Source organism: Ricinus communis, chromosome 8, assembly GCF_019578655.1.
Source record: "Ricinus communis isolate WT05 ecotype wild-type chromosome 8, ASM1957865v1, whole genome shotgun sequence".
Classification (NCBI taxonomy): Eukaryota; Viridiplantae; Streptophyta; class Magnoliopsida; order Malpighiales; family Euphorbiaceae; genus Ricinus; species Ricinus communis.
In genome coordinates this window covers 14,263,234-14,279,413 of record NC_063263.1, presented here as the reverse complement: position 1 = coordinate 14,279,413, position 16,180 = coordinate 14,263,234, and the positions used below count along the sequence as shown (strand labels likewise).

General features: G+C 33.3%; 2 protein-coding genes across 16 annotated transcripts; one reads left to right on the top strand and one right to left on the bottom strand.

Annotated features, from left to right (window-relative positions):
* Nucleotides 1-4,126: 4,126 nt before the first annotated feature.
* On the top strand, nt 4,127-6,999 carry LOC8277593 (UPF0481 protein At3g47200). Its single transcript, XM_002529013.4, has 2 exons — nt 4,127-6,186; nt 6,297-6,999. Exons 1-2 carry the CDS (start codon nt 4,251-4,253, stop codon nt 6,302-6,304), a joined length of 1,944 nt encoding a protein of 647 aa, XP_002529059.1. The 5' UTR covers nt 4,127-4,250; the 3' UTR covers nt 6,305-6,999.
* Nucleotides 7,000-7,487: 488 nt separating this feature from the next.
* LOC107262049 lies at nt 7,488-15,843 on the bottom strand. 15 transcript variants are annotated; one of them, XR_007217058.1, is made up of 9 exons: nt 15,389-15,843; nt 12,382-14,795; nt 11,932-12,062; nt 11,759-11,827; nt 10,293-10,364; nt 9,989-10,061; nt 8,502-8,572; nt 7,899-7,999; nt 7,547-7,817 (listed from the first exon to the last, which is right to left on the bottom strand). XR_007217058.1 is itself a non-coding variant. In XM_048378187.1 (9 exons), exons 3-8 carry the CDS (start codon nt 12,439-12,441, stop codon nt 8,532-8,534), a joined length of 450 nt encoding a protein of 149 aa, XP_048234144.1. In that variant the 5' UTR covers nt 12,442-14,047; nt 14,730-14,795; nt 15,389-15,836; the 3' UTR covers nt 7,547-7,807; nt 8,502-8,531. The 15 variants fall into 15 exon arrangements, 4 of the variants coding, with proteins under 4 accessions (XP_048234145.1, XP_048234144.1, XP_015580814.2 ...); XR_007217059.1 differs by having other exon boundaries at nt 7,899-7,996; XR_007217060.1 differs by having other exon boundaries at nt 7,899-7,943.
* Between the last annotated feature and the right edge of the window lie 337 nt (nt 15,844-16,180).

The window sequence follows — 16,180 nt, the reverse complement described above, 5'->3', positions numbered from 1 at the left end:
ACAAGGACATTTTTACCTAAGCTTATTGTATAAAACACAACTAATATGAGAGTGACACGTATGTATAAGTGTTTTACACTTTAGTATTAGATAATTGACACATACTTCATTATTTATAACTAATAAATATGTCAATCATCTATTGGCTTTGTGTAGGTAGAGACATATAACAAGATTAGACAAAAATTCTCTAATGGTATAATATATACATTATTTTGGTTATAATTATCTACTTAGTCACATAAAGAAAAAAGCAATAGAATATATGATTTAGAAATTTTTACCTATACATTTATATAGATCACAAGAAATAAGAAAGTGACTTGTACATATAAGTATTTTACACTTTGACATGAAATTATTGATAAATATTCTATTGTTTAAAGCTAATTAATATATGTCAATAATTTATTAATTTGATGCATATATGGGGATATATGTCTCCCCAAGGAAGAAAAATTTCTATAATTTTATAGACAAAATAAATATTTGATAGGGAGTAGATTTGCTAATGCAAGCTCTATTATTTTGTCTTGATTCAATTAAAATGGAAGGAGTTACAGAAAGAAATGGAACAAAAGGAAACCTTCTGTAATGGGATTTCAATTAGTATTGTGGTATAGTTCACACTGCATTCTTTTTATTCTTTTGTCAAAAAGATTTTCTATCTTTATATCTGCTTTACAATACTTCTTTAGTTTTCTTTTGTACCCTTGTATTTAGGGTTTTTCTTTTCTTTTTTAAACTAGTCTTCTACTTTTTTTTCCATAGATAGAAAGAAAAACAAATCACATAGAAAGAGAAGGAAAAACATTTCTTGCAACATGAAATAGGAAAGAAAGTTGTTCTAGAAAAGGATAGGAGCGATGTAAGCCGGAGCCAGTTCAACAATTTGAATAGCATTCAGAGCATCATTCCAACTTTTTGCTATCGCCCAGTCCATAGCATCACATAACGCTAAACTTTCAGGTAGGTTGCGGCATCCAAGTCGACTTTGATTCTCCTTTCAGGAATTCTTATGGGCTCGACTAAATTATCATCAGGAGAAGATTGATGAATAATGCTATTGGAAGGGTTCTAAACTGCAGAAAAATCAGAGACATCTCTAAAAGCCTGATGTATATAATATAACCTCCTTAATTGTCCAACTAATCTGATTGAAAAGTAAATTATTTCTAGCTTTCCAAGTTTGCTAACGACTTTTCAGAAAAAAAAAGGTTCGCTAATTAAAGCAGGTGGATCAGAAGATTCGAAGATGCCCGAGAATCCGCCCATTTGCCCAGGTTATCAGATAATTTTATCCATATGGTTGTAGTATCCAAAGATGTCAAGTTTGATGACATGCACACTCAGAGAAAGGACAAAGGCAGAAAAGGTTAACGGTGAACTGCCGATTCAGAAAGATTGCATCTCAGGCACCAATCGGAGACATTGAGTTGATTTTCGGAGAAGAGAGCTAACTAGGACAACTACTTCCAAAGCACTTATAATTTAATAATAAGTAAATAAAATTATATTTTGATTTTATCGGTTATGACGAAAAAAGATACCTTACCGTTAAAAAGTCTTAATTGGCAAGAGTTTAGCTATCTTCACTCCGATTAGCAACCATTTATCATAATTCTCGTGATTGATAGTATGAGGTTAGAGTTTAACAACTCAAAACGTTATTGTATGATTGTTAAATTAATATCATCAGGTCAATGACTTCTTAAATCGCAATTTAACAGTTAAATATTAAAATTAGAAATTATTAAGTTTAAACTCACGTTATCAAATACAGACAACATGATAATTATGACCGATCGGCGTAAAGGTGGCCGAATGCTTATGAGTCGAGACTTTTAATTTATAAGATATTTTTTTTATCACGATTTATAATCATATATCTCTTTTTATTTAAAAAAAATTACATACTGAAAGTTGTCAAATAATGAAATTGCATTAGTATTTTTATATATTTATCCTTTAATTTATTCAAGACTTGAAGTTTCTGTAGAGATTTCGAGATGCCGAAAGAAATTAAACTTAGTATAGTAGCATGAAGTAACGATAAAGTGACCCAATTTAGTAATATGTCAGATGATAGAATATGTATCAATGTAGAATAATTTTTTTTTCATGTATATATATCTAGAGTTAATTTAGAGTGCATCAGTAAGACTTTTACAGAGGATAAAGTACTTCTTTGCATACTTACGGTTCGAACTTGGTACCTTAGTTAAATTAGAAATTTTTTTATAATTTTATTTACTGACTCTTAAAATATAAAAAAAATATTTAGAATAGTTTTTGCCAAATCTCGGGGGAAAGTATTAAAAACCGAGGCTACTTTTCAAGATTTACTAGTTGTATCAATATACTTGGCCACGAAATATCGGGATAAAATTAGAATCGTGAAATTTAGCTTTAAAAGATATTTTTGAAGGAACTCAGGCATCATGGATCGTTCAGACTGATTTGTCATTTCAAATATGATATTGACTTTGCAATGACACGTAACTAGGTCGTGACTAGCGTTAGAATTTAAGAAGCCGTTATTTATTTATGTATTTTGGAGTTGTTATTATTATTTTAATTATAAAATTAATAGATATAATTTAAAATATTTTTAATATTAATTAATAATTTTTAAAAAATTATAATAAAATAATTAGTTTTTACTTTTTTTAAAATTTAAAATTTTATTAATGTAATAATCTAAAAATATTTTAAATATACTTATTAATTAATTCTAGTATTATATGAATTAATAACATCAATCTAATTGATATATTATTTTTAGATTAAAAATTTATTATATAATATAAAATTAATTTATTATTGAATATAATATTAAAAATATTATTTTTAGAATTAAAATTATTATCCAATTAGAAAACTAATTTATTAGTTAATATAATAATAAAATATAATTAATATATTATTTTTTAGAATAGAATTAATATTGATTATTTGATTAGAAAATTATTTATTAGTTAATATAATATTAAAATATAATTAATATTCTATTTTTAGGATTATAGTTAGTATCTAATTAAGAATGTAATTTATTAATTAATAAATTAATAAAAAAAATTTATAAAATCACATATTAATTTAAATTGACAACGGTATACATGCTGACTTGGAAGCTAAAGTGTTAATGTTTTTCGGGTACTGAGGAGGGCCAAAGCCAAACAAAAACATAAAAGAGAAAAACACAGCAAAAGCAAATTGCATAGCTCCCAGACAGTCTTGATTCAGCAGATGAATAAGCTCTTGAGGCACAACACTCATCTCATGAATACCAATGTCCTCGTCAACGTCATATTAGCAAGGAAATCACCTACCTGATTACTTTCCCTATATACAGTGCCCAATAGTAACAGTCCAGTCCTGACTGAGAAGGTCATGACAAGCAGCTACCAAATTAGCATCAAATCGATTTCTTATTTAGCCAATCCACTTCCACCTTACGAAACCCTTGCTGCCAAACAAGCTCCAAACCAATATTAATCATAAACCCAGCCAACCAGAGCGACCTTGACCCTTACCTCCAGCAGCCCTTTGATTTCCTTTAGGAGGATTCCACGAAACAAGATCCTAACAATCCAAAAGATAGCTGTTAGATTCTCCAATCGCAAAAGTTTACATTCTTTTTTTCTCTCTATAATAATCATTTCGGGTTTTGCCGTTGAAGATTTGTCTTCTAGTGTTAGGTATGAGAAGTGAGAGATGGAGGAATAGTTTTGTTAAGAGAGAAAATTATAATATTCTAAAAAAATATGAAATATAAATTGAAAATCTTATAAAGACGTATTAAAAAAGTATGTGAAAATTATAGAATTAAATTTGAAAGGTAAAAAGTATTTTATTTTAATTAAAAAATATTGCTGGGGGTGGGGTCCTCTATTGTCGGGCACTGGTACAAAGTACTTCATTTTCCAACTTGAAAGTATAAAACAATATATACTTTCTTTGCGCGTGGTGGATTGAAATTTATTATTTAAATTAGTTATTTTTCCTTTATTTCTCCGAGACTGTTATCTTATTACAAACTAAAACGACAAACATATTTGTCTGGTTGTGGCCTTCTCTCTTCCTCTTTCGCATTAATGTTGTTTTACGTAGTTATTTTTCATAATTGGATCCAATTGGGTTCCGCTAAAATAAAATAATAGAGTTAGACCAAGTTTTTTCTTTCTATAAAAATGTGAATTCTTAGATGGGCATATCCATCTCCGAGAATAGCGAGCCGACCTGTCATAATGGAGAACCAAGCTACTGTGTCTGTCCCTGCAGAGCCACAGCAAAATATTGAACACCACGTCACAATTCCTGATGATGAGGAGGAGGAAGATAATGTAAATCCCCTAATAAGAAAGGCCAAACCACTAAAACTGAATAACGAAGAAGACAAAAGAACTACAAATGCATCTGAAAGCAGCTTGGCTAAAGAAGAAGAAGAAGAAGAAACGGAAAAGATTTCTAGGGCCTTGCAAAGGACGTTGAAATCACCATCACTCGGAGCAAATGCAGCCCTGAATATTAAAGAAGAGGCGAGGAAGACGAAATCATTTCCTGGCAGCCGGCTGACGGCTGAGAAAGAGAAGGATGTGGAAGAGAGAAATAGTATTCCACTAAGGCGCGACAAGGGAAAATCAATATTGTTACGTGAGGGAAGTGATCCAATCCTGACTCAGAAAGATGAGACAGGCAGTGAAGTAACCTGGTCATCGGCAAGTCCCAGAACCAGCAGTGCTGCATCAGATCATGAAATCCAAGAAGAAGCAAAAAAAGAGGAGCCAAATGCAGGCCAAATCGGAGATGAAGATGAAGCTGAAATTTGTAGCAGCATTAAGGTTCGGCTTAAGGGAAGGCTTGGAGATGAAGAATTAAGACAAGATGGGGCAGGGACAAGTACTTCTATTAGAAATAGCACATCTCCGTGCATCTTTCGGGTTCCACATAAACTTGCTGGAGTCAATCAGAATGCCTGTCAGCCTGAGCTTGTATCAGTCGGCCCTTATCACAAGGGAAAGCCTCATCTGCACGAATGGGAAGAGCACAAGCTTTACTTTCTTACCAGGTACCTTTTGCGATCTCCACCTGAAGCGTCTTCATCTTCAAACAGTTACGATTCCCTTTTAAAACTCCGTGTTCATAAAATAGGCAGATTAGAAAAAGAAGCAAGAGAAAGCTATTTAGGTTTTCAGAACATGTCAAGTCATGATTTTATCGAAATGATTCTAGTGGATGGTTGCTTTGTGGTTGAGCTCCTCTACCATCTTAACCATAATGGGGATGTGATTGACAAAGATGATCCCATCTTCACAAGGCCAGAGCTGATCCCAATTCTTATTAGGGACCTTCTCAAACTTGAGAACCAAATCCCTTATTTTATCCTCGAGTTATTGTTTGATCCAGAATTGTACCCTCACGAAGAATTAAAACAACCCTTTCATTTACTTGCCTTAGAAGTCTTTAATCTTGTCTTTGAGAGACCCTTGGAAGTCCTTAAAACATTCGAGAACCATGAAAGCAAGCATTTACTTGATCTATTTCGCTTTAGTCTCCTACCTTCAAAGCAAGCCAGTGCTACTTACAGCAATAACTTTTTCTTCCTCAACTCGAAGTTAGGTAGCTTATTTTACAGTCAATCGTCGGACCCGTCAATTCAATCCGTGGCACGTCTCAGACCATCGGGAATCGAGTTTAAGTCCAAGAAGACCATGACTTTCTTAGATATCACTTTCCGGGACAATGTATTGGAAATTCCCTCCATCACTGTTGATGAATTCACCAGCACTGTTCTTATAAATTGTGTTGCTTTAGAACAAACTATGGGAAATACGTCTATGTACTTCACAGACTACGTTTTCTTCATGGGTTGTCTTGTTAACCAGCCAAGAGATGCAGCATTTCTGTGTTCTGACGGAATCATCACCAAATATTCTCAAGATGATAAATATGTCGCCGATCTTTTCAACGGCCTTGCACAAAAAGTTGGCTCCATTAGCAGGGATTCTTATCTCTCTAAGCAAGCAATAAGCGTCGAGTCGTATTTCTCTAGTCCTTCTGCAGTCATGAGGCGCAAATACAACAGTGATCCATTGTCATTCCTCTCTTTCTATGCTCTCCTCATCCTAATTCTTACTCTGATACAAACCTTTATCGCTATCTTAAGTTACAAGCCCGGTAAAGGTAATTAATTTCTTTCCCAATTGATCTCATATTTATATCCAGACAAATACATTTCAATTTCATTTCAATATTGTTTGTTCCCTTACCAATCATGTACCTGTTTCTTTCAGATCGCTAATGAAAACATATGTCAGATTGGAGTCAGAACTATTTAGTATGCTTCCTTCCATATGACTGTCAGGTGCGTGCTGCTGGTATCAAGTTGTTCATGTTATCGTGTCAGGTACGAAAAAGGCCATATGGTGTTAATACGTTAGTTTCTCTCCAAAAACCAAATTAATCTTGGGCTGCCGCAACCGGTCCTCACCGTTGACGGCAGCCCCACCATAGTCACAATACCACTTTCTTCTCTCTATTCCTTCTTTTCTTCTCTTCTCTTTCTCTATTTTTCCTTTTTGAATGTGGAAAAGGGTGTTTGCTATGGATCACGGTCACTGTTGGTTCCTGGTGAGACATTGCTGCTGCCGTAATTAGCATCGGTGTGCTGTTTCGATGCTGCTACTGTCGCTCAGGTCATCTCCATTGTTGACCACGGGTGGTCGTGCTTGTTGCCCGCTGCCTACCTACCATTTTCCCTCTATTTTAATCTTCTCCTATGCTTCATAAGATAAGCTTGTCTGGTTTTCATGTGGGTTCTCTTATACTTAATAAGATAAGCTTGTTTGGTTTTCATGTATTTTTGTCGTTGATTTTGTCAGTGTCCTGAAATTTCTTAATCAGTAATTTTGTCTTAGAAACGTTTGACTCGGCCTTTTCGAATGTCAAAATCGATTCCGGTTATTTTCTCATGAATTCATTCTGGTTAATTTTTTTTTCTTGGTCTTATATAACCTCTGTCATGAATGAAATTCCTGTTTAACTTGCTCAGAAAATATGTTACCATGTGGTAATAAAGTGTAGTTCCAAGTTTCAAATAAATTATTATGCATTTCCCTTCCCAGGTTGAAGAACTATGATGCTCTAATAGTCTTTTGTTCAAAGCAAAGTCATCTGATTAGGTATTTATAGCTTCAATCTTATTAAGATTTCTTCATCTTTAGTAACTAGCTTTTGGGTCTTCAATTCCTACTCCACCCTAAGCACAAGGGAGATGCAGCTTTTTTAGAATAACTAGAATAAAGCCTATCTTCAGAAGGATCATGACACTAACTATAAGTCCCTTTAAAAGTTTGCATATTTGTTAACAATTTTAATTGTATGAACTGTCTGTGCAACTGATCTAGACAAAAAGTTGGACCCTTCATCTATATTTCCCTTGAAAGCCTCTGATCCAACTCTTTTAATAAATACCTGCAAGCTAGTTTCCTTGGATTATTGCTTTACAGAGGCGAGCATCCACTTATCTCATTTTACTCGAGCATTAATTGTCCCCAAATAAGTGATTTTGGGGAATACCGCCCATCAGATTAGTCAGATGTTGCAGAATTTGGACGATCGTGAATGAGATCAAGAAAAGTAACCCAGTCCAAATCAAGATTCTTGAACAGTTATGAAATTTAGATAGTACATTTTCAAGAAACTTAAAGACGACTTTGCTGACTGATATAGTCCAGGAAGAAAGTATAAGCCTGCCGCCTAGTGCCGACAACTCCTTTGAAGACCCACTGAAAATAAATCCCGCCTGCAGCCATCTGAGAAATTTCAGTGCATCACATCAATCTCAAAAGGGAGAAAGTACAATCACAAACGAACAGAGGGGCAATGGCAGATACCACGAAAGAGAGTTTCTTTCTTTTTCCTGTTTCATTCCGATCCACCTTTTTTTTCGCCCCAGTTACAAGGAATCTTTTAGCAAGGATGCAAGTTAAATCTACTAAAGATTTTACAAACTTAAATCAGATGAGTCAATACTATTAAGCAAAGGACTGAGCAAATGGCCAGTAGAGAAATGTCATACTTCAAGTCAATTATGTAACTGGGCTTTGGTCAAGGTAAAAACCACTTATTTCAATGAGAAGTAGCTGGTACTTCAAAGTAAAATAAAAGGCAAGTCTAATTCTGATTCCTCTTCTTGGGGGACTGAAGGATTGTTGCCCTTTTAAGAATTCAAAATCACAACAACAACAATGGCAACAGTGTGCAACAGATCCATCCCACATAAAGCATGTTTGTTGTTACACGAGTTAAGATAAACAAGCAGAATCCAGATAAGCATTGTTCTTAAGTTAATATGACATATGGCGCACAAGTGCAACCAGCAACATTAAATAGCAACTTCAAAAGTATAAACTTGTTATTGATCTGCATATACAACCTAGCATCACTTCCATGGGAAACAAGAAACTGTACAAGTATTCAGAAATATTCTCACACACCTGAACAGCAAGACGAAAGCATATGGAAATTCACTTTTGTTGTTTCCTCTCAAGTCTCAAAATCTTCCGCTCTGTCTATAAATCAACAATCCCAGGAAAAGAGATTTTTGAGTATATGATCAAATGTTGCCAACAGATTATTTATCATATTTTGATTGAGACAAGAAATAAATGAAGTAGCAGTTATGCTCATCCAGAGATTGAAAGATGCAAAAAGTTCAAAATGCTCCGAACCCTTTGGATGCTAGTACAGGCAATTAATTTTTTCTAAACACCAAACAAACATCAGATATAAGATAAAAAGAATGTACATTCAAAGACTCTGTATTTCTTTCTTAAGCAAACAAAAAAAGATAAATTAAATTTAGGAGCGGCAAAAATATATGACAACTACTCGAGTTTGAATGGGATAGACTCGCCTTTTTAAAATTCAAATTGGCTACAAGATAGTCCTCTCAAATTTCAAATTGGCTACAAGATAGTCCTCTCAAATTTCAAATTGGTTACAAGATAGTCCTCTCAAATTTCAAATTGGTTACAAGATAGTCCTCATGTCCTTTACCTGAAAATGCTACATGCCTTGTTTGGAATGAAAATCTATATCCACTTGCTGCCTCAAATTTGTTACCAAGTCCTAAATCAAATTTCCAATTCATTGTAGGGCATGGCAGAGATCTCAGTAATAAGAATTATACTTTTTCTTTTTCTTATGAAAGAAAAATTTATTAATAGAAGAAAGAAAGGAACTGACTATAATGAGGTTAACTCGTTGATTTCTTGAACATTAAAAAAAAAGAAGGAAACATTAAAAAAGAATACTAATCCAAATCTGTCACATATCTGAAAGAGTTCTTGTTATACATGTTATGATGTAAAAACATTAAGGCTAGAAAATTTAGCTGTTGTTTGAGGTAGCAAAATACTGATTATTACTTGAGCAACTAAGCTATGGACATTAAAAGGATGGAGATTTAAAATGCTGAAGTAAATTAACACCCAGCTGATGCCTCGCTCTCTGTATTCTAAGATCCATACTAATCAGACCCAGTCAAAAGATGTGCAAAAAGATGGGTCAAGAGCAATAAGGTATGATTCTTGCATTATATTCCTTCAGGAAAGGAAAACAATCAACTTCCGTGGGAACTAAAAGACTAAAATAAGTCATTTTAGACATGGCTTCTGTTTCCTTGTTTATAAGTACACATTCATCAGATGCGCGCACACACATTCAAAAATAGCCTAAAATGGAAGCAAACCCAATATAGCCATATTCTTATTTGACCATGTTAAATCACTTTGTGCCTTCTATCATAATGTACAATTTTGCAAATTGCTGTTATCTCTTAGTCATCCCATGATATTCTACGCAGAAGAAATTAGAAGCAGTTTTAAGGAAAAAGGAGCACTGCACTCAAAAGAACAGCATGCAGATTCTTTTCTCAAATAAAATGCAACTTGACATTCTAGGAGACATGAATTAGAGTTACCTGAACAAACACCTGCAACTTGTTCCGGGTACAAGCAAATTCATTCTTCATCCAATCGAGTTCGCGAGAGATACTGATATTGTGTTTTAAAGTAGTTACTAAATGTAATATACATAAGTATGAAAGAGGCATGGAAAAGAAAGAAAATGAATTAGTTATCTTCAGCCATGACAATGCCATGAAGATGTACCCTTTAAACAAGAAGATGATTTCCATGAAAGGGAACATGTCAGCACAGGAGGTGCAAAAAATTAATTATCTTCTCTCGTGTCAAGGAAAAAATATACCAAAACAAACTAATTACCTTCTCTTTTGCATATCACGACAAGCCTGAATGAGACCAACACATGAAAGCCTCATATGCCCAGCACCAACACTGTAAAGCCAAATATGGAAGATATACTAGGTAACCATTCTTTCCAAGAATAAATCATGAATTCTTAACTTGGTTCATGAGGCAATGATAAACCATATTTTCAAAATAGAAAGACCATTTGTTTTAGCTCATTTTGGGCAAAAAAAAAAAAAAAACCAGATTATAATGTGCCCACATATCATGCTGAAAAGTGCTGGAATATTGGCAGTCCAAAACATAAATAGCCAATATATGATCACATGATGAGTACTTAAAACATGAATATGAGGCCATATTTCGTTCCATACCATGATATTATTCCAAAGTTTTATAGAAATTTCAGATGCACAGGTTGAGAGAGAGAGAGAGAGAGATCATATACGATTATGGAAGATCAATTATGCTAAAAACTAGCATTTCAATTTGCAATATCATAAATCAAAATCTTGAGGAAGATTAGTCTCTGCTATATAAACATTTAGCTAACATGGGTGGTGCGCAAGGCTTTTCTTTCAACTTTCATATTCATTTTAAATATCCTTTGGTGGGGTGGGATGGAATTCGTTAAATCAATTTCCACTGCATGTTATTTTGCCTTTTAGTAATATAAACTATTAGCAGTGTGGTTAAGATTGCTCATTCAATAGATCACTCTAAAAGAATTGATTCCATTGTATTTAAATTTGAAGTATGTATACAAACTAATTTAGAGCAAAAAGTACCATATATATACATATATATATATATATATATATATGTGCACATCGTAAACTTTGGAGTCGCAAAAGCACCTAATCCCAAAACCCTAGAATGGTTAAGACTTGAGTACTAAAATTCTTCATTTTTCTCTCAATTTATGAGATGAGTGCCACACGTAACATATCTTAGGTAACATGAGTTATTTAATTAGATTGTCGATGCACAGTGAGAAAAGAAAATAAAGAGGTCAATGCCACGAAATTATATCAAAGAGAAGACACATGATGCAAACTTCTCATGCTCATAAGGGTTTCTATCATCTACGACCTGAAACTCATCATAATTACTGCATACTCATGCAGGTTTATAAAGTTAATCATCCCACCAAAGAAATCTACTGATAATGTACTATTAAGCAGCAGCAATATACAATGACAATGACAATAAAAATGTGTTCAGGTTCATTGCAACATAGAAGACATAGTAGTCTTTGGAAAAGTTTGCTAGCCCAGATAGTTCCTGACTGTATTATATCCATCATACTTGTATTTAAGTGCAGTCCAGATTTGCTGGTTCACGTGTTCCAAGTGCAATCAATATGTGTCCAAGATGCATTGTTTTGAACAGTGTTTCTCATGTTCTTTATTTATGACATGAATACTGATCAAATTACCAAACAACTATCACTTATACAGGGAAAAATAAAATCATCTTACTATAAACTCTTTTCCTCTATTTGCCGGGCTAGTGCTTCCATGTTTGAGAAATTAACTTCAGGAAGATCCCTGAAGATATTAAAAGAATGAAAAATTAGTCAAATTTCAAATTACTGAAAGTATGTAAATTATCTACGATAACTGAATCTTCATTAAAACTTTTAAGGTGGTACATGTCGCTTGTAAGTTCCAATAAGATTGCTTCCACATCAATGCAGTATGTATTAATTAACTGCATAACACGATCAGGTTCTTCCACAGTTTTCAACGTTTGGATATTAAGGAACTGATCATTCACAATTCCCTGCATGGCATGATGTTAAAATATAGTGCCGAGCAGTGAATATCAGTACAAAGAAAATAAGAGATATGTCATCCAATTCATATCTAACCTAATCATAAATGCAAATTACATTTAAAGTAGATGCATTTATTAATGAACAATCAATCTCAGATCCCATAAGAAGAAAATAGATAAGAATTAAAAGGTAAACAGCATATTTTATCCGCAAGCTCTGAATTCGATCAACAACAGCATCCTTGATAGCAAAGTGGAGAAAAAAGAAAGCATAGAGAACAGCATTCTACCGAAGAGCATTTAAAAACGGTGTATAATCTGTCACCTCATCAAACAGAGACTGCACATATTGTTGGAGTAATCCTTTAACAATGGGCAAGGCCATTTCTGATATGAAACAATAAGAAAACCCAAGGCAACTAGAACTGGATGAAAATTAAGCAACAGGAAGATAAAACAGGCTTGCATGAGACATGCATACTTTGGTGGGAACTTACTGACAAAATGGATTGCTGATCACGAGTTCAGCATGACACCTACACCTAGGTTTTGTAAATTAACATTTATGCCACTGCTAATGACACGTCGCAGTCTTGCAGCAAAAATCATTCTTTTTGTTCTTTTCGATCGTGAGTTATAATATCAAAATAACAATTTAGATAGATCTAGTTACCAAAAGAAGAGAGAAGATTTGCACGCCATTCAAATCAATAGTGGGAAAGATAATGTTAATCAACAATACATCTCTTAACTCTTGAAGTAGCAGTTGAAAGAATAAGGCCGTTGCTTTTCCACTAATTTGGAGGAGAAAAATATTAGATCACATGATAATACAAGTCAAGTGCATAAGAAAATGATAAAACAAATGTTTTCTGTCTTGAATAATTTCCTGATAGAATACTTTAGAACAACATCTTACTACCTAGTGCTGTAACTGAAGAACAGAACAGTTAGCAGGAAAAAGACCTAGGCCTGATCTTCCAGGTTGCATATAAAAGTGCTGCATTTAGATCAAAGAACCTAAATTGCAATGCCTAGACCGTGAAATATTTGTAGAAATTTACATTCTCTGTTGCAATGAAACATGCAAGGAATAAGGTTACATTTATTCTGTTCTAAAACTAAATGACAGTAGGAATAGTTTTGGCAGGAATTAGCACTTCCACTTGTTCTACACCCTATCATGTAGGCCCCATTTAACTCCTGCATGACATGATGAAGGAATATTGTAGGTCCCATCATTCACCTCGTGTGGACCTTATACGATAAAGCAGGCCACTGCAGCACAGGTGGTCCCTTTTACTAATTTAATTACACCACAATCCACATAGAGCTGGATATAAGTCCAGATATGGGAGCATTATAAGCATTTCCTATAAATAAACTCCATTTTGAGAATTATCTTTAGATATAATGATCTCGCAAGCAATTGATAACCGTGGTGCAGCAAGATGTTGGCATATGAAAGAGAGATATGACACAAAAGAAACTACCTTCTGAGGTTTCATGTTCCAAATTTGGACCACCAACCTTTGTAATGAACTGACACTCTCTCAGTAGAAGGAAGTGATTCAAGTTTAGCCCACAAAGTGAAAATAAATAAACAGACTTTTGTGGCATCAGCCAGCCACAAGCAATTTGGTAGCCGGTTCCCATCTTTTATCAAAGATAATGTAAAAATGTTCTTAACCAAAGCCTTTAGAAAACATCATGAACGAAGCCAACCACCAAATAGCATGAGAAGTATCAAAATTACCCTTGGAATAAATCTGTCTGATCAGATCGGACTCCTAACAGAAGCAAAAAATACAAATATAAATAAACATAACTATTAGCAACCTTGAAAAAGGCGCCGGATTGGGAAACAAAATCTAGTGATTAAGGCAAAAAGGTCCTAATATCATTGAGTAGTTAAATGACAACATATATGTAGCCTATTGTTATGCAAGCCCATTGGACTAGGATGAAAAATGATTATGACTGGAGGCAAACTGCAAACATTCTTAAATGTATGAGTTAACAATCACAAAGAGAGATCAAAGACTATGATTGCAATTAAATTATGTCTGCAAAATATACATACGATATAAATGAATGCAGTTTGGGATTTCAACTGGAAAGCTCTTGATGGGGCATATATGGATGTGTTGAACAACAAGATTTCCTTATATAAGGAGAATGACCAATCATGGCCTTTAAAACAAAAGCCTAGAAAAAGGAACTGTTGCTGATCACATTGAAACCGAAACAAGGTAATTGCTTGGATTTGTGAAGGAAGATTTGAAATAATCATTAAAATCCCATTAAAACCCCTGTGCACAAAATTGTGGATCTGGAGTATCAATAAATTCCAAGGTATTCAAATAAAGATTTCTTGGTTTACCATCTACTGAGCATAGCTATCTTTACTAACATGCTCTACATAACCAGCAACTTTGCCAAGTTCTAGAAAATGGAGATGCAATCAAGTTCTTGTGTGTTTGTTTCATAAAACAGTTATGCATTTATGTACTTTAATTCATTTGTGCATGTAAATAAACTGTTAAAGTGTAGAACAATAAATGTAATTTTTAGCTTTACACTGGGTTCAACTAGAAAAGGTGGGGCAAGATATTCTTTTCCCTGCTAGTAAATATCTCTATTATGAATCTAAGATCTTGACAAAGTTTTCACCTTTTAAGATGTGAGCATTTGAAGCCATCTAAATGAGCCCAAAAATCCACTCAGTTTCTGTGGCAGCTGAAAAGAACACAGAATTCACAATTAAATGGAAACATGCTCTAAAATACTGCAAGAACTACAATGTTAACATAACAAAACTGCCATGTGCGTAATTTTACACATTCAAAAGTGTTAATCAACCAACTCCTATTAATCAGTAATGATTCAGTTGCAATGCTCGACTTCCAATTAACACTTAGTACAAAACAGGATCGCTACTTAATTCAAATATTATTTTTCACTAAAGCAATTGCATGCATATATCTATAGGTCTTCTTAAATCATCCACACTTATGGGAGCTTTCAGAAAAAGTTAAATTTCCAATCTTTAACCAAATCCTCAAAAGGACTTTTCCCATATGGGAAAATTTCCCGCAGACAACAATAAAATGTAAAAACTAAACATAAATTTTTCATCTTTCAACTAAATTTTCCTCAGTTTCATCAAGAACCCAACAGTAAAGAGTGAAATAAACCATACATAATAATAGTAATAATAAAATTTCTCGAGACTGGGATAGTAATTACATAAGAACACAAATCAAATGCATCATGTGAATGTGCATGTCTATGCATGCAAAACTGAAAGAAAAGGGAAGTAAAGGAGGAACCTCTATAAAAATGGTGAGAGTATAGTTGCATAAGAAGTTGTTCCAGAGTCTAATGCAGCCATTGAGAGAGAGAGAGAGAGAGAGAGAGAGAGAGAGAGAGAGTGAAAAGAACCACTCTGATGTGACTGTGAGTATGTAGAAACTGTGGCTGCTAAAAATAAAAGTTGAAGCTTTTCCAAGAGGCGAAGAGTAGACACGTCCCTCGAACGAATTTTCGTGATGACGACTTGTCGTTTTAACTTGTATGGCAATGCCAGCCCGTACCGTTTTCTTTCTTTTTTTCAGGTTAGTGCCGTTGGTTAGAATAAGGTTCAAATAGTTTCCGGACAGAGTTAAATAAATCTTTTTAATTTTTTTTAAGCTATTTTAATTTGAACTTTATTTTTTAATTTAATTTAACTATTTTTAGAAATTAATTTAATAAAATAATAATTTTTAGTTAATAAATAATTAGCTACTAATAATAATATTAAATAAATATAAATATTTAATAAATATTAATTATCATTTTTATTCTTAAAAATAGTGACTCATTTTTTTATATAAGTATAAATTAAATCAAAATATTAAAAGCCTTAAGATGGTTTAAAAAATAAAAAACATATATATTTAATTTCATCTGCAAAGCTTACAATCGTATTTAAATTTTATTTAAATTGTAAAAGTATATATAATTATAAACTAATTATAAATCTTTAAACAAGAGATACATATTAATAAGAGATAATAAGATAGAAATCCTTTTTCAATTATCTTTTAACATAAGAATTATATTTCTATTAATAATTGATG